Source organism: Juglans microcarpa x Juglans regia, chromosome 4S (assembly GCF_004785595.1).
Source record: "Juglans microcarpa x Juglans regia isolate MS1-56 chromosome 4S, Jm3101_v1.0, whole genome shotgun sequence".
Classification (NCBI taxonomy): domain Eukaryota; kingdom Viridiplantae; phylum Streptophyta; class Magnoliopsida; order Fagales; family Juglandaceae; genus Juglans; species Juglans microcarpa x Juglans regia.
The window spans coordinates 18,178,662-18,204,342 of NC_054601.1; the positions used below are offsets into that span (position 1 = coordinate 18,178,662).

The window sequence follows — 25,681 nt, forward strand, 5'->3', positions numbered from 1 at the left end:
TAAAATTTATTTAAATTACTAAATTAAAATTAAGTGAATTACTAATATGTATTATATAACCAACTCATTAAAAAAAAATATTTTATACGGTCAATGATAATAAATTAGATAAAAATTACATCATTAGCTTGTATAATTATTATATAAAATAATATATTAAATTATTAAAAATATATATAGGAGTTCGGTCTGGTCTGGTTTATAGACCAGACCCTGTGGTTTATAGACCCTGAGACTGGACCGAATTTTCTCAGTCCATAATTTATGGGACCAAACTGTTTGGTCCGATCAATTTTTTCAGTCCGGATTGACCAATTTACAGCCCTAATTATAGTATATTTTTGTCTTTCCAGTAAACTAGAAAGAATCACGTCTAAGAATTGATGTCACTACTGAACTGTGTCTTCCACTAGCCTTGCATGTCTTGCAAGAAGATATTTTTGTCTTTAAGATTAAGAAAATAGGACATATTATAACCATACCCACGTATCGCATTGGTATATGACTAGTTTAATTTAATTACTCGGCCGATACTATAATTTAATTTTTTATTTTCAACCGATTTAGAATGTGAGATGAGCAGTCATAAATTAATATCAAATTAAGATGTTCATAAAAAAAAATTTGAAGTTTATATGATATTGGAATAATTCCACAAGTATAGTTGCAATTAACTATTTTCAAAGGGCTGATATAAAAAATAAAAAAATAAAAAAAATAAAAAATAATAAAAATAAAAATAAAAATAATAATTTCAAAGGGGATCAACAATACATTATCTAGAATAGATTGATAAGTTTATGACATTTGCAATTAATAGAATGGATTGAGAAGAGGGGACCAAGTATACATTATCTATCATTTCCAATTTCAAAGTAACTTTATATATCATCAAAAGATAATGGATAACATTAGAGCCATCGCTAGGAGCTCCCGCTAGTGTATTTTATGTGTTTTTTTTTTATTCTTTTTTTACATATATTTTTTTAACATTTTTAAATATTTTTAAAAAATAAATAAAAATTTACAACATCATTAAAAAACACTTCCTTAATCACGAAATTAAAAAAAAAAAAAAAAAAAAAGAGAAAAAAAAAAGAAAAAAATTCCAGCAGGAGCCACAGCGGGAAGACTAGTATTGTTCAAAGATAATTATGAGATTGTAATATCCAAGAAAACACTAGTTGTTTATGTACACCAAAAAGACTAGTTGTTTTTTTTTTTTAATATCATTTTACAAAGAAAGTTTTGTTAATAAACATTAAGAGGACAACCCGACAAGGTTTAGCCAAGAAACAAAAAATAACGTTATTCTCAAATTTGTTCACTTTTTTTAATAGGAAGTGTCTGAGACTTTTATACTGTAAAACTGTATTAATCATTTCCGTTTTATTTTTTTCTATATAACTAACCACCACCACCTAGGCAAGAAATACAAATAGGAAATCTAGTATTGATAATAAATAAATTAAAAAAAAAAATTTATGGATACAAGAAGAAATAAATACAAGTAGAAGCTAAGAACCTGTTTAAATAGAAGATGGCGTACATCTTTTTATATTATGCTATACGCTGTTGATTTTATTCCTTCCACCAAAAACTTGTTTACAGAGAAGGAATTGAGGGAAAAATTGGATATTACATTAGATGTGGGAGCAAAGGCACCCCTGCTTAAAACATTGAACTATCATATAGACAGATTATTGAAAAAAAAAAAAAAAATGTTTCTAGCGTAAAGAAAAGGATAATAAACAATTTACAACCCCATGATTGCCTCCACCGAGGTTGCCTTGTAAATCAACATCATCTCAAAATTGGAGATTGATAAAGAGAAAACCAATCCATCTTTGCATTGAAAGTGATTAGTCTGAACGTGGCAACAAGAAAGTAAAGCCTGTGTTCTCACGAATAAGTGGTGGTGGTTCAACATCAGAGATGTCTATTTGTTCCATAGACTTTGATAAGTCGTCAACTGAAAATGGAATACTGCACCGGAGATGGTAGAGACCGGTCAGTGATATTATAAGAAAGAATAGAATTAGAGACCGGTCAGTGATATTATAAGAAAGAATAGAATTAAAACAGTCCCAAAATGAAGAGATCATCACGTAATTGAATGTGGTTACTAACCTTGAATCGTCATCGAGCAGGAATGAATTACTAACTGCATTGTTAGAATCTTCGGTCATCAGCACCCTCATATTGGAAATAACCTAGACAGATACATTAAGATGGCAAAGCTCAGTCTGTCACTTTTCTGATAAATGTTTGTGATCTTATGAGAAATGGACATCTATAATACTGTCATGTAACAAAGACGACTCGAACCTAGTATGAGTAATGGCATCCACAAAACTTACATCCGTGGAGACACTATGTGTGCCATACTTGTCATCCCAGTACATTGTACTGATCCGATATAGTTGCTGTATACTCAGAACCTGTAAATTGAGAAAAGTTGCATGAGTTCCTGGGAAGACATAACCATCAAATTTTTATTTCTTGCTAGTAAAATCAAAGTAGAAAGAAGTATATCTCTTGCTTCTAATTCTTCACTCACCGGACAAAGATCATGACTTATTTCATCCAGTGTTTTCTTTGGTTTTTGATGTATGACCTGAATGAGAAAATAGATTATTTCAGTACAAAACTATTTTGGTTGCTTCACCATTTTAAAAAGTAATCACAGTAGATATAGAAAATAACAGAGATGGGAAAAATACCAGAAACCCAATAGCCTGTCTAATATGCTTGAGCTCATCCCAAGATGAACCTGCATACTGCATAATTTTTTGTGGTTATTTAACAATGATATATCTCAAAATCAGGGTACATGCCTGTGAATTCAAGGTACCTCATCTGTTGCCTTATAACACCAATGTTCCAATTCAGCCAGTCCAGCTTTCACATATTCACCATTACTGAAGGAGCAGCACTCTCGCCTTAACAGAAGACTGCAACAAAAAATGGTCTATGCTAGTGATAAAGAAAAGTTTCTACTCTTAAAAAAAGGAATTGTAGCAGAGAATATATACCTGTTGAATAGCTGAACATTGATAAAAGAAAATATTTGTGTGAACACTTTACGAACTAAAAATGGGGGTACCTAGGAGACAGAAGATAATAAACATAAGCAAAAGCTATCTCACCGAAAGAACACCCAGAATGAAATTCCGAAAAATCAGAAGGATGACATCCATGATCTACCAAAAAACTCAGCATGGTTTAGTTGATAACAATCATGGTCAGGAATGTCAAAGTAGGCTTGGATCTGAGACTTCATGTCAATGCAAGTAGTATCATTGATAAACAAAATGTTTCTATCGTATAGAGTAGAAAAAAAAAAAAGAGGAACAGAGCTAAAAGAAATTCCACTCACGTGATTTGCTTTCAAAGTGTTTAAGAAGCTTCCAAGGCTTTTTACTATCCCTTGCCAGTGAGCAATCAAAGCTCGCTGTGCATCACTGTTTGCAACCGAACGTGATGACCCCTTAACCAAGCTTGCTCTGGATGTTCTTGGTGCCTGTTTCATCATAATTATATAGCAAAGTCTCAGTTTAAGTTAGCTGTAAGGAATAAAAGGTTGATAACTTTAGTGAAAAACATGAACTGGGATCGCCAACAAATTTACTAAAAAGCCAAATTGATAAACCTGGATGCACAATCCCAGCAAGGGAGAAATTTCTTTCTTCAGATTATCTCGAATCATTCCATAGATCTTTTCTACATATGCAGTAAGCTGTTGTTTAAAAAGCAAGGCCGGGTACTTGGCTTCAACTTGCCGTAATGTATCCACTCCACCATTTATGTTTCCATTGATTAAAGAAAGATTGACTCCTTGTGGAGCACCACGGAAGCTCTAAATGAAAATAATTGAGAAACGAATTAACTGAAAAATGAAGTTTTTTCTGGATAGAAGTTGATATAGCAAGAAAATTATAGTTTCTTGCCCAAGAAGAACAAAAACAACTTGTACTTACTTGTGTCATCCTCCCAAATAAAGTAGCTGATGAGGACCGACGGCGTTGTGGAGTCATTCCAGCTGCACCACTTGCTTTCAATGTGCGCTGTAGTAGCAAGAGAAGTGTTGAAGCATTGGATAACCAATAAGCCAAGATATCATTGTTATCCTGTGTCTGAAATCCAATGAAAATTTAAAGTGAAATCAGGTTTCTGAAAAAATTGAAAAACCACAGTAGTCAGCATATAAAGTTGGGTAAAACCTCGATAGCATTGCCAATTGTCTGAATGATTCGATCAAAAACACTAGTTCTCTCAACTTCAAATGATCTCCAGTGTAAAAGACATTTATATATGATGCAGGCAGCAATAGGCCTATTCGCTGCAAAGCCTAGATGCTGTGCAATACATCGTATGAGTAACTCTTGGTTCTCCTGCTGCTTCTCATTTAGGGATTTTTGGGGTTTCTCCTCTACTTCAGAAAGATCCCTTTGATTTATTGAAGGGCTATGCGGGTCCTGATTTATTAAAAGGTGATCAACAATGGAGAAAATCAAGAAGGAACATTCATGTAGCTCATACTATGAGTTTACGCTTATGTATTGCTCGTTTCATAAGCGTGTGTGTAGAACAAGTTTTGGAGAGCTTTGCTTACCGAAGCTGCCTTTCCGTCAAATCCAACATGACTGCCTTCAGGACCTCTCTGTCATACATCAAAGAACCAGAAAATCTCTAAACTATTCAGGACATTAAACATTAATCAATTACACACATTGATGATTACTGAAGTTACCTGAATAATTGATCTGGAGCGTCCTGAAAGGAACTTATTAGGCGCCATGGACACTGCTTGTTGACGCAAGACTTTATTCTCTGATTCTAAGTTGGTGAGCTTCTCTTCTAGCCTAATCCAAGATATCTAAATGTCCAGTTAAGTACGAAAAATTTAAACTAGCAGTAACTTTCTCAAAATAAATTGTGAGTTGAACTCCTATATGAAAGCGAAAAAGAATATCAAATATATAATGACGTGAATTGGTGCTAGAAATAGATATATGCATCAATATACTCCAGTTCTTTCATACATGCAAGGATTTAGTTCATAGTCTGTAACATTCACAGATATATGATCAGAGATGATAGCCAAATATGACTCACTTTCGTCCCCACTTAAAAAAAGTTTTTAAGACAAATTATACATAGTTTTTCAATTTTTCCTTTAAGAAAGTAAATCGGTAAGAACCTAAAATATGCCGCCCTGTCCTTGAAGTAATATACCTAAGATAATCACAATCCAATTTTTCCATACCGTGGGCTTTGAAGTACACAAAACTATCATGATAGGAAGATTTCATCGAGTGCCATATCAGTTTCAATGGCCCTCAAATTCATATCGGAATCCATTCGTATGATGTATAAGTGATAATATACTAAATTCGGAAAAACTAGAACTAAAAATAAAAGTTTTGGAAAGGTGATTGAGTTATTGTTTCCATAACCTATTAGATTAAAGAAATAATAATCTGAAGGACCCATATTGACTTCGTGATAGCTACTTAAATCAAATGGAGATGTAAAGGGTGTCACTCAGATGCTCATGCAGATTTAATTCTTTCCAACAAATTAAGTCACCATAAAGTAAGCATTCTAGCATGAGATGTCTGATATCCATATTACTTAAATCTACCATTGTATTATATACTAAATTCTTTGAATCTTACTCGTCTTTCCATGGCTGGTAGATTTAATTCATGAAAGTATTTGCAAGGAGATCATGACAAAGTTTATTGTTATTGAAAAATTGAAAAGATGAGAGTCCATAAGGCTTCTTTCTGGAAATTTTGTTTGAATTGCTCTAAGGAAAGAAAAATAGATTTTTTTCCTTACCTCTAGAAATAATTTTTCTCACCAATCACTATTTAGATGTACTTCGATTTAAGACTAAATTATAAGAACACAGTTAAAAATACCTTTATCAATGTCAATATATCTACTTTTCCATTTGGGTGTGTTTCTAGTGTCAATTGTTACGATTACTATGCATGAAGATGCTGAACCACCAGTTTCAAATTATATATCAGGATCATGCAACATAAAAAAAAAAGGATCACACAACATCTTATCTAACCCATATGAGTCATGATAAGCCAGGGAAACCATTATGTAAAATATACTGCCGTGTGAAATTTGCTCAACATATAAACTGGCAATATGAAGGTTAGCCATTCTCGAAAGATCACATTACTTGGTCAAAGATTCCTGGAGCTGATGAGCTTTCTTCTCTGTTTCATCTGACTTTTTGCGTTGCTCTTCGCTAGACTCTTGTGCTTCACTGTATTTTCTTTCAATGTCATTGGCTCGTTGTCTCTCTGACTCCAATGATACCTGCATTGGCATGACCCAGTAATTGAGATGGCTACGATCTACTCTTAAAAATATGAAAATATTATTAACTATTTCCAAACATGAATATATGAAGCTGAAGAACTCGTTGAACTGTTAAAAAAGTTTGCTTTATCCAATCATTAATGAATTAGAAACCTGACATGGTGATGCCAAATATGAGTGTGATAAATTAAATTGTAATGCTGACTATTCCATGTCTTGTCCCTTAGCTCAGCTCAGCTGTTTCATTGACAAAGCAGAGTAAGCTGCAAAACATGCTGAACTTTTCCAAGCTCAAATGGTTCTAATGGAGGATGGATCGCAAGTTTGACAAAAGGACACCACTTATTGTCTGCAATGATTTGTTTCTATCTAGGAACCTATGTACCACACCTTGTCACTTAGGTTGCCCTATCCATTTTCAAGGAAAATGTGTAATAATTGTAGGATTAAATACTAAATTGGTCCCTGTACTTTTCCTTGAAATCACATTATTCCTTGTGCTTTTAAATTGAGTTTTTTTACATATTGTGCTTTTAAGATTGATCAAGTTAGTTATTCATTTAAAATCCTGCAAGTAAAATGTTAAAAATCTTGATAGGGCATAAGACCCGGCATGCCATGAGGAAAAAATTTAAAAATAAATAAATATAATATTCTAATTTAAGGAAATGATAATTTTTATTAAAAATATGAATTTATTAAAATTTAAAAAATAAAAATAATCATTAAAAAAAATGCCACCCACAAGTCATGGTCCTCTGTTACGGGTTGAGATGGGAGCTGGAGTGGATGTGCAGTGGAGGAGTGTAGCTGGGAAATGGGAAGCTGATTACGAGGGAATCAAAGAGGGAGGATGACTAGTTAGTTAGGGATTTAATGATATGTTGCCGTTTTCATTAAGCAGAGTGTTGTGATTTTGTGTCTTTTTGTATGTAAATCAGAAGTGATAAGTGGAACGGCACCATTTGATAGGAAGTAAATACTGTGTTGTAAGTAGCAAGTGAGGGCGTTTTTGATAGGATGAGTTGAATTCTTCTGATTATATACAGAACGCTGTCGTTTTAATACACATAAATACTCCACGAGCTGGAAAAAGAGGCCAACTCTGGAATTCAGATACTCATTCCCTCTTATTTCTTTCTCTAGGCCCCGTTTGGATTCAGAGATGCGTTGAGATGGTTTGTGAATGATAGAATAAAATATTGTTTGAATATTATTTTTTAATATTATTATTGTTTTGGAATTTGAAAAAGTTGAATTGTTTATTATATTTTGTGTGGGAATTTGGAAAAGTTGTAATGATGAGATGAGATGAGTTGAGGTGAGTTTCCAATCCAAACCAGGGCTAAATCTTTTTCCTTCTCTCTCTAGTTCTTGATTTTCTTGGAGGGTGACTCCCTCGAGCCAGTCATCCGCAGAAGGGTCCATTACACCCTCCCTCCTTGGGCACCCTTAGGGGCGGCCTGACTTGTGCCCCCCCTCAGAGGTCCTTGCAGGGCCATCTCTCAGTGACCCAATCTGGGTCACCACGATGTGGCCGGATGGTGGTTGGATGACCAAGGGTGGCCGTGTGCCACCTATATCTAATACACACACACACACACACACACACACACACACACACACACACACACACACACATATATATTTTATAGACACAATAGAAGTCAATGACTCACATGGAACATGCTTTTTCTTTTAAAATAATTTTTTTATTAGTATTATCTGGTTTAGGTTTCTTCTTAGTTAAAGAGTTTTTAGATTTCTACTATTTTTGAAAAAATTTAATTTTTTAATTTTTATTTTTGTTTTTCTGTTTTTACAATTTTCTGGAGTCTTTGATGATTTTTTTCATTTTTTTTTATTTTTTATAGATAATATTTGTCAAGTAGCACATATCAATTACTCATTGGTGCTGATGTGGGATCTCCAACAGTTCACTAACTAAATACTGACGGAGAGACCAATTTGATCAAACTTACAACTTCATGAAGCACCCACAAGTCATGAACAGACACCAACAGGTCAGCATACTGTTTGGTAGGTTACAAGTTAAAAAAATAAATTGCGTGAGATGCAGATTGTCTTTGAGAAAGTCACCACCAATAGAAAGTTTAATATTCTATTTTGTTTTATAACCAAAAATACTAGTATCTTTGGTAGCTAAAGGAATAATACAGATCATATAACTGGTTCAACAGAAGACACTAGCTAAGGGTTTATTAGTTGAAGTTTCTAACCTCAAGGCTCTGCACTTCTGCTGTTAGAGAATCTATTTTTTGGGTATCTTGCACAAGAACTTGGGTTTCTTTGACAACAGGAGGTGCTTCTTCAATAGCCTTCTTTGCAGATTCTCGTTCCTTGACAAGTAATGCTTTTGTTTCATCAACTTTGTTTTGCAGTTCTTGCAATGAATTCTGCAATTTTGCAATCTCCTGTGCTTTTGCTTCCTCTAGGTCAGTCTGCACACGTGACCTTAAGGCATGAGAAAATATACATAAAAAGACAGAAATGAGAGTCTGAGTTCTAGCTTCTTCAAATGGTGAAACATCAGTCAAATTTGAGTGAATGATCTTGAAACCTCATATATATTTAATAGATAGTAAAGTAAATGGTACACTGGCAATTTAGCATGGTGATTCTTTGCAATGTGTCACAGGTTATACTTCTGATCAAAGAAGCATACATCATTTTTAGCAATATCCTGTATACCTAAAACTACCAATGTGCAGAACTTCAGTATTACCCTTAAACGTTTTTCCAATTGTAAACGCCAAGTAAGCTCTTCCACTCGTTTTTCAAGCTTATCCTTTGCTTCCTGAAGTGCACCTGTTTCCCTTGCAGCCTGGAAAAGATGTATATGGATGTCATATTTGAAATAGTTACTAAACATGATTTAAAAATATATCATTGATAGATAAAATTTCATGTCTTAAATGCCAATAGTGGACTCAATATTCTTTTATATCAACTATTGAATTAATCAAATACAATGATTTAGGCAGGAACACTATGTGACTCTTGTTTCTCCACTCCACCACACATGATAATAGCTCAAACATCCTCTAAAGATTTGATCATACAACTTAAATAGTTCCAATGAAGATTTAAACGTGATTCTCCAGTCCCTACTACATCACATATGATAAGCAGCTTCACCATGTGCTTTAAAATTTTGAAATTACACTTCAACTTGTTTCAATGAATGATTAAAGAGAACAATTATCTATATTGTATTACATATTTCTTATAGTTGGGAACATAGGAGATGAAATGATGATGACTGTGTTGCATAAAAATCCATGGCTCCCAACTAATGCCATGATTTCTTGTCGTTGCATATGACACACAACATATGCAAGGCTGGTATAAAGAGTCACTAATATCATTATATTTCTGTAGTACCTGTGATCGTCCATTTACCGCTTACACAGTCTTTCAATTTTGGAAAAGAGCCTTGGTGCTGTATACCATCTTCTCTCTGAATCCACATTGGTACTTGTTTTATGAGTGGATATGTAGGTCTCTAGAACGCTCAAATTCTTTTTTGTTATTCTCTTTTCATGAAGACACTTGTGACTTTTGCACCAGACAGGACAGATTCTAATGGGGGTCGATAGAAACAATAGTCCAGAGTTTAAGCTTTGGTTAAAATACTGTGATCCCCCTCAGAATATCGATTATCTAGGAGTTCTGCATACATGTCTCACACTTACACACAACACAGCTGTAATAGATTACAGACATTATTTTTCAAGGTCTTCTATGCTGACTGTAATCTGTTCATTGTAGAACCGTATGCATTTCCCAAATATTTGTAGCAAACTTTGGTAACTAAACAATCTACTTCAAAATGTGCCCACTTTTTTTTTTTATTTCTTTTCTGGATGGTGAAATGTAATGATTTTTCCAATGATATTCCTGATTCTTAAACCATACCATGAGAATTATATGGTGCAACACTTAATAGATTGATTGATTGTACAGGGTTTTTTCTTAGACCCAAAGAGAGAGAGAGAGAGAGAGAGAGAGAGAGAGAGAGTTATAGCCAAAAACAATCTTCATTGTATCAGTGTTGATTCCCCATCAGCAAAGGATGCATTAAATGTCATTATCAAAATGGTTCTCATCCCCTCAATCCAACAACCCAGACATACAAAAGGAACTATTACCTTTAGTAATTGATATCAAATCTATGAATTGACATGTATTATTGTTTAACTTTTTGTTTCTAGGTTTTTGCATGGATAGTACCATGTGTACACTATGCATAACCTTTTCCACAATATAGATTAATATAAGGTATTTTAGGGGGGAAATTGCTTAATACTAACCATTTTGAGCTTCCTTAGTTCTCTCCTTGCAATTCTTCCTCTCCATCTGCATTGTGTCATTATTGTGCCTCTCTTAAGCTTCTTATAGTATACGCCAGCTTTATGGCACCGCCATCTTGCCTGCATTTTTTGAGTGAGTTTATATTGTTGAAAAATGACAACAGTATAAGAGTAGATTTCTAGGTGAAGCAAGTTTGAAGTGTATGACCTGAACAAAGATAGCAGCTTTAGTCAGTTTCCTAAATCTGAATTCTTTACGAGCAGCCATTGCCCTTAAACCTGCCTGCAAGACAAGCATAGAGAGATGGAGGTTGCAATAGGTTTTCCTGGCTTGGTGTTTGCGCATATGCTTCTGAATTTTCACAGCAGCTGCCTCCCTTCTCATGTAATCAAAAAGTCTGGAAGCCAGTCTTCCTACAAGTAAATAACCAAAGCATAAGAATATTTTTCCATTATGGGGACTACAAAGTCTCCAAGAAACAACATTGCATGTTGCTGTAGAACTAATTTATACCATAAAAGCTTCTCAGATGGCTCACCTCTGCAAATTGATTGCAAAACTATGGTAGCCTTCCGAAGTGCAACAAACCGCTTACGAGCAATGTGGGTTCGTATGCGGCGCTGAATTGTTTTTGCTGCATTACTTAATATCTCAGCTCTACGTGCATCTAATTCAGCCATCTGACCAGCTCTTAGGAAGACTTTTGTTTTGCCTATCTGCAAAACCATTTTGCACCATACAAACAAATTCTTTTAGCCACAACATGGGATTGGATCATGGGCATTCCTTATGCATAAAGAGATATAATATCCATGCATGCATGGCTTACTCCATGCTGGAATGTGCATGGGTCTAGGCAACAATACCATAATAGAAGCTTGTGAGAGATTGGACAAAAGAGTAGAAATACATTTATCAGATGCTTCTAAAAGCAAAATAACTCCATTTATTACCTGAAACCCTTTAAGCCCCTTCTTTTCCAAAATCTTTTTGCAGGCAACCTTTTCATCATTGCTGCCCATAATCACGTGCATAAATAAAGTAAATTATCCAAATGAAAAGTATATGTAATAAATTTCAACAGTTACACTTCTTTTAAAGTATTCTAGAAGGGTGTACTTACTTTCCTTCCAAGGCCTCGGGGGCAAGAAGACCAAATCGATTAATGAATTCAAAGAAAGGACGCCGAGTTGGGTATCCAGCACAACTGATTCTGATTGCCTCTAGAACACCCTACAAGAACAAACATCAAAATAGCAAAATACATAAAGGGAAAAGAAAAACATGTAAAGATACAAAATAAAAGAGATGGATAATTCTCACACACACAGAGAGAAAGAGAAAGAGAGAGAGAGAGAGATCAAATTTTACTCACACCACATCGCAGTTGTTGCATGATGTTGACATTCTCAAATATGGCAGGTTTTAGAAGGTTATTTGGCTTCACACATCTAATGTAGTGAGGTTCTGTAGAATTCAATGTTTCCATCAACTGCTGTAGTTGAAACTGTAACAGTCATAAAAACCTTAGTTGTCAAGTACTTGCAGCATAAGAAGGTTTTTAAGCGTTAAGGGATGTGAGATCAGTTGGTTCATGTAAATGCATTAGATTAAGTGTTGTTTGGTTTTCAGGTAAAATCAACCACAATAGCCACTGAGATCACAGAACCAAAGTACCTTAAAACGAGAACCGATTGAAGAAAACTTGGAAGATTTAGTCATCTCTTCTGGAAGTGGAGGGAAAAGGCCTGCTACAAAAGGACATTTGGAAGCGCCCAATAAGTCTTGATGTTCAGGAACCACATAGTCCTTGTTCTTGTCCAAAAATTGGTCAGATTGATATAGCACCTGGAAAAAATTAGAAAAAAAAAGAAAAAAAAAAATGTGTAACAAAGCAGAAATTCAAGACATATTAGCAGCCCATGCTTGCCACAACTGACGCTTTGATAATCAATCATACCTCTCCAGCATAATGACCAATGGTGAAATCTGTGCGGGACAGTTTTGGTTTTATAAAACGCTTGTGATTTTTAAATGTCTGATACAATTTGTTCGCAAATGTTTCATGCGTTGACTTTGGAAACATGCTGAAAATGAAAAGGGACAAGTTAGAAAGAATGACAAGAAAGACCAATCTGGTGTTCAACTATGAGTTCAAATGGAAGATCAATGTAAGCCAACAGAACTTTATCATTTCTCAGTTTCAGCCAAAAAAAAAGAGAGAGAAAGTTCAAGTGAACTATGATTGAGTTCCATTCAGAATAAAAACCAAACATTCATAGCATAAGTGAAAGAACAATATTTTACCAAGCTTCATCAAGGAGAGCAACGATTCCGCCAGGTTTCTGCAAAAGATAAGGATTATAAGTAAATCTTATATGAAATACTCGCCCTGAAGAGATCTCCAAATTTAAAACTACGAGATAAGCATGATAAGTAAATCGTATATGAAATACTAGGCCCTAAAGAGGTCTTCAATTTCAAAACTACGAAATTGACCCAACAAGCTATTCAAAACTAGCGGAAGAGCACCACAAACTGACATGTCATGTGCCTGCCTGATAATAACAAATGTGAACAAAAAATAATTTCTACAAAAAATTAAACTGTATGAGTTTGGAGGCACTATTGCAACATTGCCTTATGTTTAAATGCAGGCACCCATATCAAAAGTGGATTGGTTTAAATACAGAATAGATCTTTTTTCAACCCTGCAAGTAGCCACTTGATCCGGGTGTTCTCTTTGTTTTTTTTTTTTTGGTTTTGATGGGGCAGAGGTACCTGATAAATGCTTACCACTGAAATCATGAGACCTAAATTACTGTTCTAAAATCAAAAGCTATGATACAGCCTTTTGATCCTTGAGAAATGATAAAGCGAATAAAGTTGAACAAGTCTGTACAAGGTTTCCAGAGCTTTCTATATATATATCATGTGATTCATGTCCACTTTGAATCTGATAACAAACCAAACAGTGGAGGTTCATGTGAAGGAAGGGATAATAACCTTTTCAATAAGATCCAAGACATCTTGATTATCCACAAATTCAATATAGCTCCAATCAATCTCCTCTTTCGTGTATTCTTCTTGTTCCATCTTGAAAACATGCTGAAAGTCGCCAAGAGAGAGTCTTAAGTTAAAAATTGCTAAGCTATCCAGTATACATATGTTCCAGAGACATTACCTGGTTGAAATGTTGCTGTAATTTCTCATTTGTGAAATTAATGCAGAACTGCTCAAAACTGCAAATCACATTATGCTAAATCATATAAGAATGAAGTGCCTAACTCATGGAAAGTTGTTGCAGGAATATCCACAATAACAAATTATAATACATGTTCGTGCATCTATGTACATATGTGTATGTATGTAATGTATCCGTATGTCTTTATGTATCATATTTATTAGTTCTTACCTGTTAGTCTTAAAGCTTTCAAAACCATAGATATCAAGAACCCCAATCAAAGATTTTGAATTAGGATCCTGTCCAATTGAGACATTAATTTTATCCACCAACCTGCATATAATCATACACAATTAGCACTAGATGAATATCCAAGTTCCCAGTCTCCCTAATAGTTCACATAGTGATGGGAAAAAATTTTGAAAACCAGGTTATAATTCTGAGATTAAGGCCTCATTCACTTTCACAAAACTTCTCAACTCATCTCATCTCATCTAATCATTACAACTTTCTCAAATTTCCACACCAAATAAAATAAACAATTCAACTTTTTCAAATCCCAAAACAAAAATAATATTAAAAAAATATATTCTAACTATTTTATTCAACTTTCAACTTTTATCTCAACTCATCTCATCTCATCTGCGAAAACAAACGAGACCTAAATTACTATAGTAGATACAATCTTACCAGTCAAACAATCGAGAATATATCGTCTTGGCTAAACCATCTCGGCTAACTGTTGCACTTTGAGGATCAAGACTCCGCTTTATCACTTCTTCTGGGGTGATCATAACACGCTTACATAATGCATCTTCCAAGGCCACAGCATCACACCTGAAATATCAATCATTTCAAACAAATGAGAGGGAACATATCAGAATATGAACCAAGATTGTGTTATCAGGACAGAAGGGATACATAAGAAGCCCTGCAGTCATTTTAAGATGGAATTTGGCTTGGTCATCTTTTGGAACCGACGAATCAACTTCCTTCCCCTTGGCAAAAAGGATATTGCCGAGATGAAGTATCGCAGCAATAACTCTAAAAATTGCTTCCTGAGAGAGAGAGAGAGAGAGAGAGAGGTCAGAAGATAGTCTTGCTCACGTCTATGTAATAAGCAGTTAAATGCTCCTTGGAAAAGGCTGAACCTGTTCCTTCTCGCTAATCCCAACAATGTCCATCGCTCTCCTTGTGGCAAGATAATCATGTGCATCACTTACACCAACCAGCTCATAACAATTAGACTGGTTAAGATAATGAAATGATTTAGGGTTTCCCAACTTGTACTTTTCAATTTCCTGTCAACATTAACAACTTTAGAGTTCAAACAAAGAGAGATAATTGAAATATGCAATAACTAGTTAGAAAACGACACATAAAATCTGTCATTCTAGCCAGAAGATACCTCCTGTGGTGCAGCACAAAGAAGGTAGAAGCAGTGGTAGTTGCGTTCAGGATCAGAAATTTGGCAAACACGAGACCTCTCTAAAAGGTAAGTTCTGATGGCTGCTCCTGAGATTCTTCCTTGCTTATCAAACTGGATCTCTACAAATTTTCCAAAACGGCTGCAACAGTATTCATTTATAGACATCAGTGTCAAATCTCCATAACTTCAAGGAATTTAACTATTTGTTGGTTTTTTACAAATGAAATAAAAGGGGTAGCTCGTGTATGCTTAATAGTTCCATCATCAGTGATAAATATGGCACCAAGTAAACAACTATTTAGTATACATTCTATTAACCATTGAAACATATCTGAACGTTAGAAGTTAAAGTTAATTGATTAATCAGATGCAGAAGGGAATAAATTCATCGTCTTACTTTATTCCCTAAGTGGAAGAGTGTCTCACCTGGAATTGTTATTTCTCACAGTTTTAGCATTGCCAAATGCTTCAAGGACTGGATTTGACTGCGATCAGATCAATTGATGAAAAATGAAACAAATGTGAACATAGAATATATTATGAGGTAGTGGAAATTTCATTGTAATATGAAATGAAAGTTATGGAACATACTTCAAGAACTTGTTGCTCCACTGTCCTTCCTTCAGTAGCTACCCGACCTCCTAAAAAGGCGAGATATCGCATAAGCATTTTTGTGGTCTCAGTTTTACCAGCTCCACTTTCACCACTGACCAGAATTGAATTGCTTTTCCCCTCATTGATCATTGCCCTGATTTTAGTAATGTAGGAACGACAATTAACAGTTGGTTCACTGACCAAACATTTTAAAGCAAGCAAACTGGAGAATAAGGACAACCTGTATGCAACATCAGCAACTGCAAAAACATGAGGGCTTAGTTCTCCGAATGGAGCCCCTTTGTATTGTTGCATCATGTGAGCATCGTAAATATGAGGAAGTCTTTGGAATGGATTTATGGCAATTAAAATTCCGCCTGTATAAGTCTGCCACAATTAAGGAAAGGAAAACATTGTTTCAGAAAGAATATTAACAACTTAGAACGATGAGTTTTTATTTTATTTCTCAAAAAATGAAGGAAAGGAAAGCTTACATAGATTTCATTCAGTTCATATCTAGCTTTTAAGTTCTGCAGAACTCCAGGCTCATGTAGATAAGATAGCTTTGTCATGTCATCAACTCCACCAGCAGGAGCCTCCATATCCTTGGGATGGATCTTTGATAGGTTTGTAACGACCTTAGAATCACAAGAAAGTGAAATATGAATTTCAGTATCTAAGATAATCTAAATAAAAACAAAAAAGTTATTAGAATTTTTTTTAAAAAGATAAAAGTGAAGTTGCACTGTGTTTTCTGGTTACAAATGCAACCAATAAAAATAAACACTAGAGAATAACTATGACCTGCAAGGTTTTCTCAATCTTATCTGTAAAAGCTCAGAAATATTTACTACAACATGTACTTTCAGAAGAACGTGAATTTAAAAACACGAGCTAGCTGAATTACATGAATATAAGTACTTGGGTGTGGGCTCATAATCCACTCAAAACCATTGATAGGAAAAATGAACACGATTAACAGAGCATCCATTGCAGTCACCAAATATGACAGAACAAATTACTAGAAGATAGTTTTTTGTATATTAAATTTAATTGATGTACAAAATGGTAACAATATCAGAGACGCAAATATAATGTTCAACTGGAGCACCAGTAACAATTTATTTCTATTTTGAGTGTTTATTGAAAGAATGCAAAACGATTTTAAATCCAAAAGAAAATTTAAATGTCAACTATGAGCAATGCATACCTTCTTCCCATTAGTCGTCTGGATCTCAGCTTCCTGTCCATTAATCTTTGAAACCTGTCCATCAACCCAAGATAATTCTGGGTCTTCAACCCAGACATGAGAACCTACAATGATATTCACCGAAGTTCCCTACAGATGCAGATATCAGAGTGTGAACTATTGCATGGGAAATCTTATCATAAATTTAAAAGATGTATTGGTTTCAGTCCCAGCTTTGAATTTAGTTACAAGAATTCTGATTCTAAGCTAATAGAAACTTTAACATTTGAATAAAGTTTAAAAGTATTCCGAATACAATATTTCTTCAAAACTTAACAGCTGATCTCATGTACCCCTTTTCACTTATTGCTTCATGTTTAATATGTTGACAAATATAGCATATCATATCAATCTATGGTGTAATTTCTTATAAAATTTCTAATTGGAACTTTTCTTCCTTGTGTAGTACTAACCAGATAGCAACTAAACAGATAGCATAATGGCTGGATAGTTACTAACTTGCTGGTTCGTTATAAGATTTCTACTTAGAACTTTTCCTCCTTGTCTAGTACTATACCAGATGGCAAAATGGTTGGATAGTTGCTAACTTGCTTGTTCATTAAACAACCAAATCCATCATTCATTACAGATCCAGTGATGCATTGCAATGACATCCTAACTTCTCACACCTCTCTCTTTTTCTAAAACTACTTTCCTCATCTTATCATATATATTCTGATTATCAGAGTCCCAAAACATATTTCATGGAGAAATCATTCGTGACCACATCTTAATTCTTTGGTCAATCTAATAATCACATGGCCCCGACGGTTACACCTCTCAATCTTAGAATTTGTCAATACTTGGCTCTAAACGTTGAAAGGTTAAGCAGGCTTTTGTGCCGAATCCAGTCTGTCAAGAAACCATGTATATTATGAGTCTAAGAATACACCACAATTTTTCATAACCTTTTCCCAAAAGGTTCGCATATTTGGTGCTCTCCCTGATTTTAAATTCTTTATCGTTATCTTTATATGTGGCAGAAGAATGAACCCCCTTAAGATTTAGTAGCCGGTATGTTACTTAAATCTGACCCTCTTCATGGCTAAGCTGGTTTGTGGAACTGGTAAAGAATTAGATTCGTTCTTAATCACACGTACTAGGACTTTATAAAAGACACCCAAATTAAAGAATCGGTCATCAACGTAATCATGTGTATTTCTCATTATGTTAAATTTTAAATTTTCACAAACAGTGGAGTCCTAAATTAAAATGTCCCCATAACTTCTTCAAAACAGAGAAAAGATTGAGCATCAACATACACTGAAATAGTGAAAACAACTAATCATTCAAAAAACTAGGAAGAAACCTATACCAATAGTTTACAATTAACGATGGCTTCACTCTTGTTGAAATCAAAAACAGTTCAACAGTGTAAGCTACACGAAATTAACTCAAACAAAACGCATACCATTTTCAAGATGCGATCAGAGTTCAGCTACACATAAGCTCTTTCTTCATAAACTTCACCTGACGGAACCCTTGAACTCCCCGAGCTAAAAATTTTTCTAATCATAAGAACCATAAAAAAAGCCCACCCATGAGCTGGAAACAGGAATGGAGTCAAGTATGGTCGAACATAACACCGGGAAATGCCTTTTTCAGCAAGATTCTGGAGAGGAAGTGAACTTCTCGCTCAAAATTGCACCTTATACGTCGCAAACAATACAAAAGACAACGACCCTTCTGTCGAAAGTCAAGATAAACCAATATGGAGTCAAGTACGGTCGAAAAAAATGCCGGAAAATTCCATTTCCTGAGAAAATTTGGATATGGGATGAGGGAAGAAGAAGAAGGAAAGAGAACAAAAGTAAAACAACGAAAGATGTGGGTTTGTGTATTGAGAAGGGAATGGTGGGATCCGAAATGGGTTGTGTGGAGTGACATTCTTCAAGAGGACCTCTAAGTTCGGTGTGATTCCCTTGTGTTTCGCGCCAATGGGTGGCTGCTAACCCAGTCATCTATCTCTCTCTCTCTCTCTCACTCTCTCTTCCTATATGCGTATTCCCCAACAGAACGTGGAAGTGCTTCTGTTGAACATCTCAGCGCAGTGTAAGTGGTTCTATTGTTTTCTTTTAGAACTCCTCCGCCTGGCCGTCCGATCCAATCTAATTATATGATCTCAAATATATTTATAATTGGTCTTCTTTTGTTATTCAAAAGAATAAATCTATTAATCATTCTTTTTTTCAATCATTTTCTCATCATCTCATGATGTGGCATTAATGATAGATTTATAAATAAAATATAATAAATAATCTTCAATTATCTAATATCACATCATAGGATAATGAGAAGATGATAAAAAAAGATAAATAACATTACTTGTACTAAAATTATACGTATAAACAGCATTATTCTTTATTATTTATTTATTTATAAAAAGTCATGTGATTTAAGAGAATTGGGGGACTCCAAACAAACAACTAACTATAGCTAACAAAACATAAAAAGAAAAGTAAAAAGAAAAATGCTAGTATGATTCTCAAATGTATCCATCAAATGTGCTCACTCATATATTTTAATTTTTTTTTATTTTTTGTTAATGGTTAAGGAAATTACAATTAGTGAGTTTGCATTTTTTTTTTATTTTTTTTAACGATTAAGGATGTTTAAAAAATACTTCAAAGAAAAATAAAAGAAAAAATTATTTACACTAGTATGTATATTATGTATATTTGGAGTGCACATTTGATGCACACCCTAGCATTGTACAAATAAAAACAAGATCCATGGAACATGATTGGGTCCCACCCATCTCTACTAAGTGGAACCACCTTGGTGGAGCCACGTATGCATTCACTGTGATTTTGAAAATTCTCACATTTTATAAAATTATTTAAAAAAATGTTGCTATTTCACCCACTAAAAAATGTGTGTAGAAAACTCATATCGAATGTCATTTTTTAAATTTTAAATCTTGAAAAAGAACTTTGTTTTCACACCGTTAGGGATTCAATTGCAACAGTGAACCTTAGAAGTGAAGATGAAGTTGAGAAGAGGAAAATGAGTTCTGGAGATGGGTTTCTACAAATCGAAGTGAAGAAGGAAGTAGTGAACTGGGAACAGCATTGTGTTGGATTGCATAAAGCACAACGTTTTGAAGAAATAAAATGGACCGTTTTTTAGTTGAAGGTTGGGTTGCTGCTTATAGGTAGTGATACACAACGTTTTCAATTATTAGTTGGGTCTGTAGTCTTAATTGTAACATGCACCATTTGAGACTAAAAACACCAAAACGAGGCATTTAGGTCACTGTCATTTTCATTCCAGTCTGTCAGGTTGATGTGGAATTTATTTCACACATTTTCTTAGCCCTAATTGTTTTGATTCAGTGTGTGTCGAATGTTTCTTAGCTCGTTTGTCTAGAATTTTAGGGGTCTTTTACATTTATTTAATTCTTGATAATTCTCGATATTTTGCAGGTGTTTAATTATTGAATTAGACTAAAATTGGAATGATGTGAAGATGCAGAAATCGAGCTAGGCCTAGAGAGCAAATCCTAGTTGGTCTGGTCTAGTCAAACCACAATATTGTTTGGTTTTTGAGTTCTAACTAGAGCTACAGATATCAGTTTCAAGTGTTATTTGGCTTTCTGGAAAGCTAAGACATAGGCCTAAAACTTTTATGAAGAGTCCGAAATTCAGTTCTACCATTTTGAAGTTCAAACATTCGCATAAACGGAGAAGTATGAATCTGTCCAGAAGTTTACTGCAGCCCTGATCTTGTTTAGGTTTCCAGCCTGTATCTGGAGTTCTACAAGTCAAAATAAAGCAAGCCTAGATGCATTGGAAAGATGAGAATGAGATCTAAAACTTTTGTGAAGGACCCAACTCCAAAATGTATCTTTTTGATGCTCTAAATCCAGTTGGAATTTGGTTAGCCAAGAATTCCAAATTTTCAACAGCAGATATGGGGAAAATCTGTTTTAAAATTTGAAAGGATAATTGGTTTTGAATTGATTGAATTTTTAGCTACAGATATGGATAGCAAGTTTTTGAATTAACTGGTACATAACAAAAACATTTTAAAATTAAAAATAGAGGAGACCAATTGGGGGATGAACTTCGAGCTAGCTACGTATTGAAAGAAGTAAAAAAAAACAAAAAAACAAAAAAAAAAAGACCGGCAGAGAGAGAGAGAGAGAGAGAGAGAGAGAGAGAAGGATTGGAGGAGCTGTAATTCCGAAAGGAAGAACGAAACTCAAGATTTCTGCAATTATAGAGTTCTTTTTTTTCTTTCTCTAATTTCTAGTTGTTGAATTGTTATTAAGGATGTTGAATTCGAATTTATGTTTGAGAAATAATTGGATTATTTATTAGTTATGATTTGCTAGTTTTCTTATTCTAGGGCTAGGATGTAGTCATTGAATTTTGGATATGAGTTGAGTATGGTTGTATTGAATACCCTTTATTAATTGCAATTGGATGATTTCGGTTTTCATTGTTGCAATTTATTGGCCATGAATTGCATGCTTAAGATGTTGAATGAAGTAACAAAAGTTGAAATTCAATATTAGTTCGTGAATTCATCAAACCTTGGCAGTGTATTTTAGAAATAAATACACACATTTGTGACCTACATTCAAGAATTCCACAGAGTATAATGAATTTATATTAGTTTTTGTGATCACGACAATAGACATAAAATTAATATAGGTATAGATGTTATACCTTGAAAGAGGATATTACATAAAAAATGAAATTCTGTCATTGTAATTAGCAAAATATTAATGCAAGCAACCAAGTTTAAATTCAATAAAGGAATTCAATTGATGAAATCCAAGCCCTAGGAACATTTTATATTTGATTTTTTAGGTTAAGTATTTGCAGTCAGTCACAAAAATTTGGGATCTTCTAAATAATATAGGAAATTTTATAAATTGGTACTTGAATCTCCTCATTGTGAAAACGATACTCTTTTTGCCCTGTTCTATCTGTCACGACCCATGCACTTGTGGTAAAGTTTAGGGACTATCAAGTTTTTGGCGCCGTTGTCGGGGAAGATTGTTTTCAATATTAATACAAATAATTTCTTGTATTAATTTAGGCTGTATTACTCTGTTTTGTTATTCATTTATTCATTTAGATTGGTCCACCCTCTCGAGGCCAAATTCCATTGTTTTCTAGGGTTTTTAAGCTATTTTGTGTTTATGTTTGTCAATCTACATTTTCTATATTTACTGTATGCCACGTAACTGTGAGCTAATTGGGTTTTTTGATCCAAAAATTGAGAGAACCCTACGTGCACTAAGGAGAAAACTAAGATTGGAGCTAGAGCAAGAACAAACAGTAACCATGGCAGATAACCAGAATCAGAGGGTGTTGCGTGACTATGCTGTGCCAAATGTCAATGGTGCTCAACCAAGCATTGCGAGACCTACAGTCAATGCTAATAACTTTGAGATTAAACCTGGTCTCATCCAGATGATGCAGCAAGAGTAGTTTGGTGGAGGACCTGCTGAGGATCCACATGCACACCTTGCCAATTTCTTAGAGATTTGTGATACAATTAAGATGAATGGAGTTAATGAAGATGCTATTCGGCTCCGATTTTTCCATTTTTTATAAAGGATAAAGCCAAGGCCTGGTTGAATTCCAAAGCGCCTAACTTTTTCACCACCTGGAATGCCTTGTCACAAGCTTTTTTGAGTAAGTATTTTCCCCCAAGTAAGACTGCCAAACTTAGAAATGATATTACCACTTTTGTTGACTTTGATGGTGAATCTTTTTTGAAGCCTGGGAGAGGTTTAAAGAATTGCAGAGGAAGTGTCCACATCATGGTCTTCCTGATTGGCTAATTGTATAAACTTTGTATAATGGATTAACACATTCAGTCAGGATTACCATAGACGCAGTTGCAGGAGGTAATTTAATAAGTAAGTCAACAGAAGAAGCACATGAGTTGTTAGAAGAAATGACCTCTAACAATTATCAGTGTTCTAATGAAAGAGGTATGCCTAAGAAGGTTCCAGGTATGTATGATGTAGATGGCATAAACATGTTGAATGCCAATGTAGATTCTCTAGTAAAAATGTTCGGTAAGCTGGGTAACGTGAGTTCTATTTCTAGTCTTGTATTGAGTTGTGATTGTCGTGGAGGAGCTCACATGAGTACTGATTGTATGTTGGAAGAACAAGCCCAATTTGTGTCTAATTTTAACAAGCAGCAATAGCAGAACAAACCTTATTCCAACACATACAACCCAACCTAAAAGAATCATCCCAACTTTTCATGGAAAGATCAAGGTAACCAAGGTAGCAATTGTAGACATTTCCATCCTCCTAGTTTCCCACCAAGACCATCCCAACCAAAAAGTAAGCAGCCTTGGGAGATAGCTATTGAGAAGTTAGCCAATGCTAGTTCAGAGAGATTTGAGAGACTGGAAGCAAAGGTTGACCAGTTGGCGAGTTCCAATAGAAATGTGGAGATGCAATTAAGGTAGTTAGCCAATTCCGTCAATTCTCATGGACAAGACAATTTGCCTAGTAAGACAGAGGTCATTCTGAAGGAGCATTGCAAGGTAGTCACCTTGAGAAGTGGTAAACAACTTGGTCAAGTAAGTGGAGAGACTGTAGTTAGTGATGAAGTAGACCATGAAAAGGTGAGCAAGAACGTCGGTGAAGAAGTTGAGGACCTAGCCAAGACACCATCCCCACTATCACCAGTCAAACCTTATGTCCCTCCCATTCCTTTTCCTCAAAATCTTAGCAAAATAAAATTGATTAACAGTTTGAGAAATTTTTGAAAGTGTTTAGACAACCTCACATTAATATTCCTTTTGCAGATGTCTTAGCACAGATTCCTACCTATATAAAGTTCCTAAAGGAGATCATGTCCAAGAAGAGAAGATTCGAGGATTTCGAGACCATTGCTTTGACGAAAGAATGCAGTGTCATTATCTAGAATAAGCTTCCACCAAAGTTAAGAGATCCAGTGAGTTTTTCTATCCCTTGTACTATAGGTGATGTTAATTTTTCTAAAAATTTGTGTGATTTAGGTGCTAGTGTTTCACTAATGTCTTTATCTAAGTCTAGGAAGCTTGGATTAAAGGAGTTGAAGCCTACTACCATCTCTTTGCAGCTAGCTGACCGATCGGTGAAATATCTTTTGGGTGTTCTTGAGAATGTGCTGATCAAGGTAAAGAAGTTTATCATTCTAGTTGATTTTATTGTGTTGGAGATAGAAGAAGACAATGAGATCCCTATCATTTTAGGCCAGCCTTTTCTAGCCACAGCTGGAGCTATCATATATGTTAAGAATGGTAGGTTGACTTTGAAGGTTAGTGGAGAAAAGATAGAGTTTAATTTATTTGAAATTGCTAAATATCATTCTTTTATTGATCATGTTTTTTGAGTTGATGTTGTAGATGAGTCAACCAGAGAGGTTTTTAGGACTGAAAATACTAAAGAACCACTTGAGACTTGTTTAGTGAGTGCATGGACAAGTAAGGATGATAATTTGGAGGTTACAGAAGTGGTGTGTGCATTAGAGGCTACATGTCCAAAACTGAAGCAGAGATGTATTCATTTTGAGGATCTAGGCAAAGGTAAGCCATTCCCTCCCCTTTCTAATGTGCAAGCACTAATTCTGAAGTTGAAGCCATTACCCTCACATCTCGGATATGTCTTTTTAGGTGAAAATAATATTTTGCTTGTGATTGTGAGTGCTTCTTTGTCTGATGATCAACTTAACAAATTGATGCGTATTTTGAGATTGAGAAAAAAAAACCATAGGATAGACTAAATCAGACCTTAGAGGAATTAGCCCTTCATTGTGTATGCATTGAATTTTAATGGAAGATAACCATAAACCTGTTGTTGAAAATCAGAGACAGTTAAATCCTAACATGAAAGAAGTAGTTAGGGCTGAAGTTCTTAAATGGTTAAATGCAGGGATTCTTTATCCTATATCTTATAGTTTATGGATTAGTCCAGTGCAGGTAGTACCTAAAAAGGGTGGGATGACTGTGGTGCCTAATGAAAATAATGAATTAATTCCCACTAGGACAGTAACTGGGTGGAGAGTTTGCATAGATTATAGGAAACTTAATAGTGTTACCCGTAAGGATCATTTTCCTTTATATTTTCTTGATCAGGTGCTTGAGAGACTTGTTGGATATGTGTATTACTGTTTTCTAGATGATTATTCAGGGTGTAACCCAATTCCTATATCCCCCGAAGATCAAGAAAAGACTACCTTCACTTATTCTTATGATACTTTTGCATTCCGTATGATGCCTTTTGGTTTGTGTAATGCACTTGCTACATTCCAACGCTGCATGATGCCTATTTTCCCTAATTTTGTTGAAAAGATCATGGAGGTTTTCATGGATGATTTTTCTGTTATTGGATCTTCTTTTGATAGTTGTTTAGATAACTTGTCTCGAGTTTTGCAGCATTGTGAGGAAACCAATTTAGTCTTGAATTGGGTGATATGTCATTTTATGGTGTAGGAAGGTATTGTTTTATTCCACAAAATTTCAGTAAGAGGTATTGAGGTGGACCAAGCAAAAATAGGAATTATTGAAAAATTGCCATCAC

General features: G+C 34.7%; 1 protein-coding gene and 1 non-coding gene across 2 annotated transcripts; both read right to left on the bottom strand.

The window, feature by feature from the left end:
* Positions 1 to 1,535: 1,535 nt before the first annotated feature.
* On the bottom strand, positions 1,536 to 19,154 carry LOC121263861 (myosin-11). The gene is made up of 38 exons (XM_041166942.1): positions 18,551 to 19,154; positions 17,101 to 17,229; positions 16,385 to 16,528; positions 16,132 to 16,277; positions 15,888 to 16,044; positions 15,723 to 15,781; positions 15,276 to 15,435; positions 15,019 to 15,168; positions 14,789 to 14,925; positions 14,558 to 14,704; positions 14,099 to 14,200; positions 13,868 to 13,925; positions 13,690 to 13,791; positions 12,991 to 13,028; positions 12,644 to 12,770; positions 12,361 to 12,531; positions 12,059 to 12,190; positions 11,807 to 11,916; positions 11,637 to 11,697; positions 11,222 to 11,399; positions 10,891 to 11,096; positions 10,683 to 10,802; positions 9,095 to 9,193; positions 8,589 to 8,810; positions 6,206 to 6,345; positions 4,754 to 4,865; positions 4,616 to 4,663; positions 4,224 to 4,478; positions 3,981 to 4,136; positions 3,653 to 3,859; positions 3,380 to 3,523; positions 3,036 to 3,106; positions 2,855 to 2,954; positions 2,724 to 2,780; positions 2,561 to 2,617; positions 2,361 to 2,441; positions 2,131 to 2,213; positions 1,536 to 1,986 (listed from the first exon to the last, which is right to left on the bottom strand). The coding sequence occupies exons 1-38, from the start codon at positions 18,551 to 18,553 to the stop codon at positions 1,863 to 1,865; spliced, it is 4,593 nt and encodes a 1,530-aa protein (XP_041022876.1). The 5' UTR covers positions 18,554 to 19,154; the 3' UTR covers positions 1,536 to 1,862.
* A 3,665-nt stretch (positions 19,155 to 22,819) lies between these two features.
* Positions 22,820 to 22,925, bottom strand: LOC121263913. The gene has a single exon (XR_005940395.1). It is a non-coding gene; the product is annotated as a small nucleolar RNA R71 (small nucleolar RNA).
* Between the last annotated feature and the right edge of the window lie 2,756 nt (positions 22,926 to 25,681).

What these genes read in the sequence shown, in the direction of transcription:
- LOC121263861 (XM_041166942.1), bottom strand. An exon ending in TGCAACAACTGCGATGTGGT is followed by an intron (nt 11,917 to 12,058) that starts GTGAGTAAAATT and finishes TTGTTCTTGTAG; the next exon opens with GGTGTTCTAGAGGCAATCAG. An exon ending in GACAGGCTATTGGGTTTCTG is followed by an intron (nt 2,618 to 2,723) that starts GTATTTTTCCCA and finishes TTTCTCATTCAG; the next exon opens with GTCATACATCAAAAACCAAA.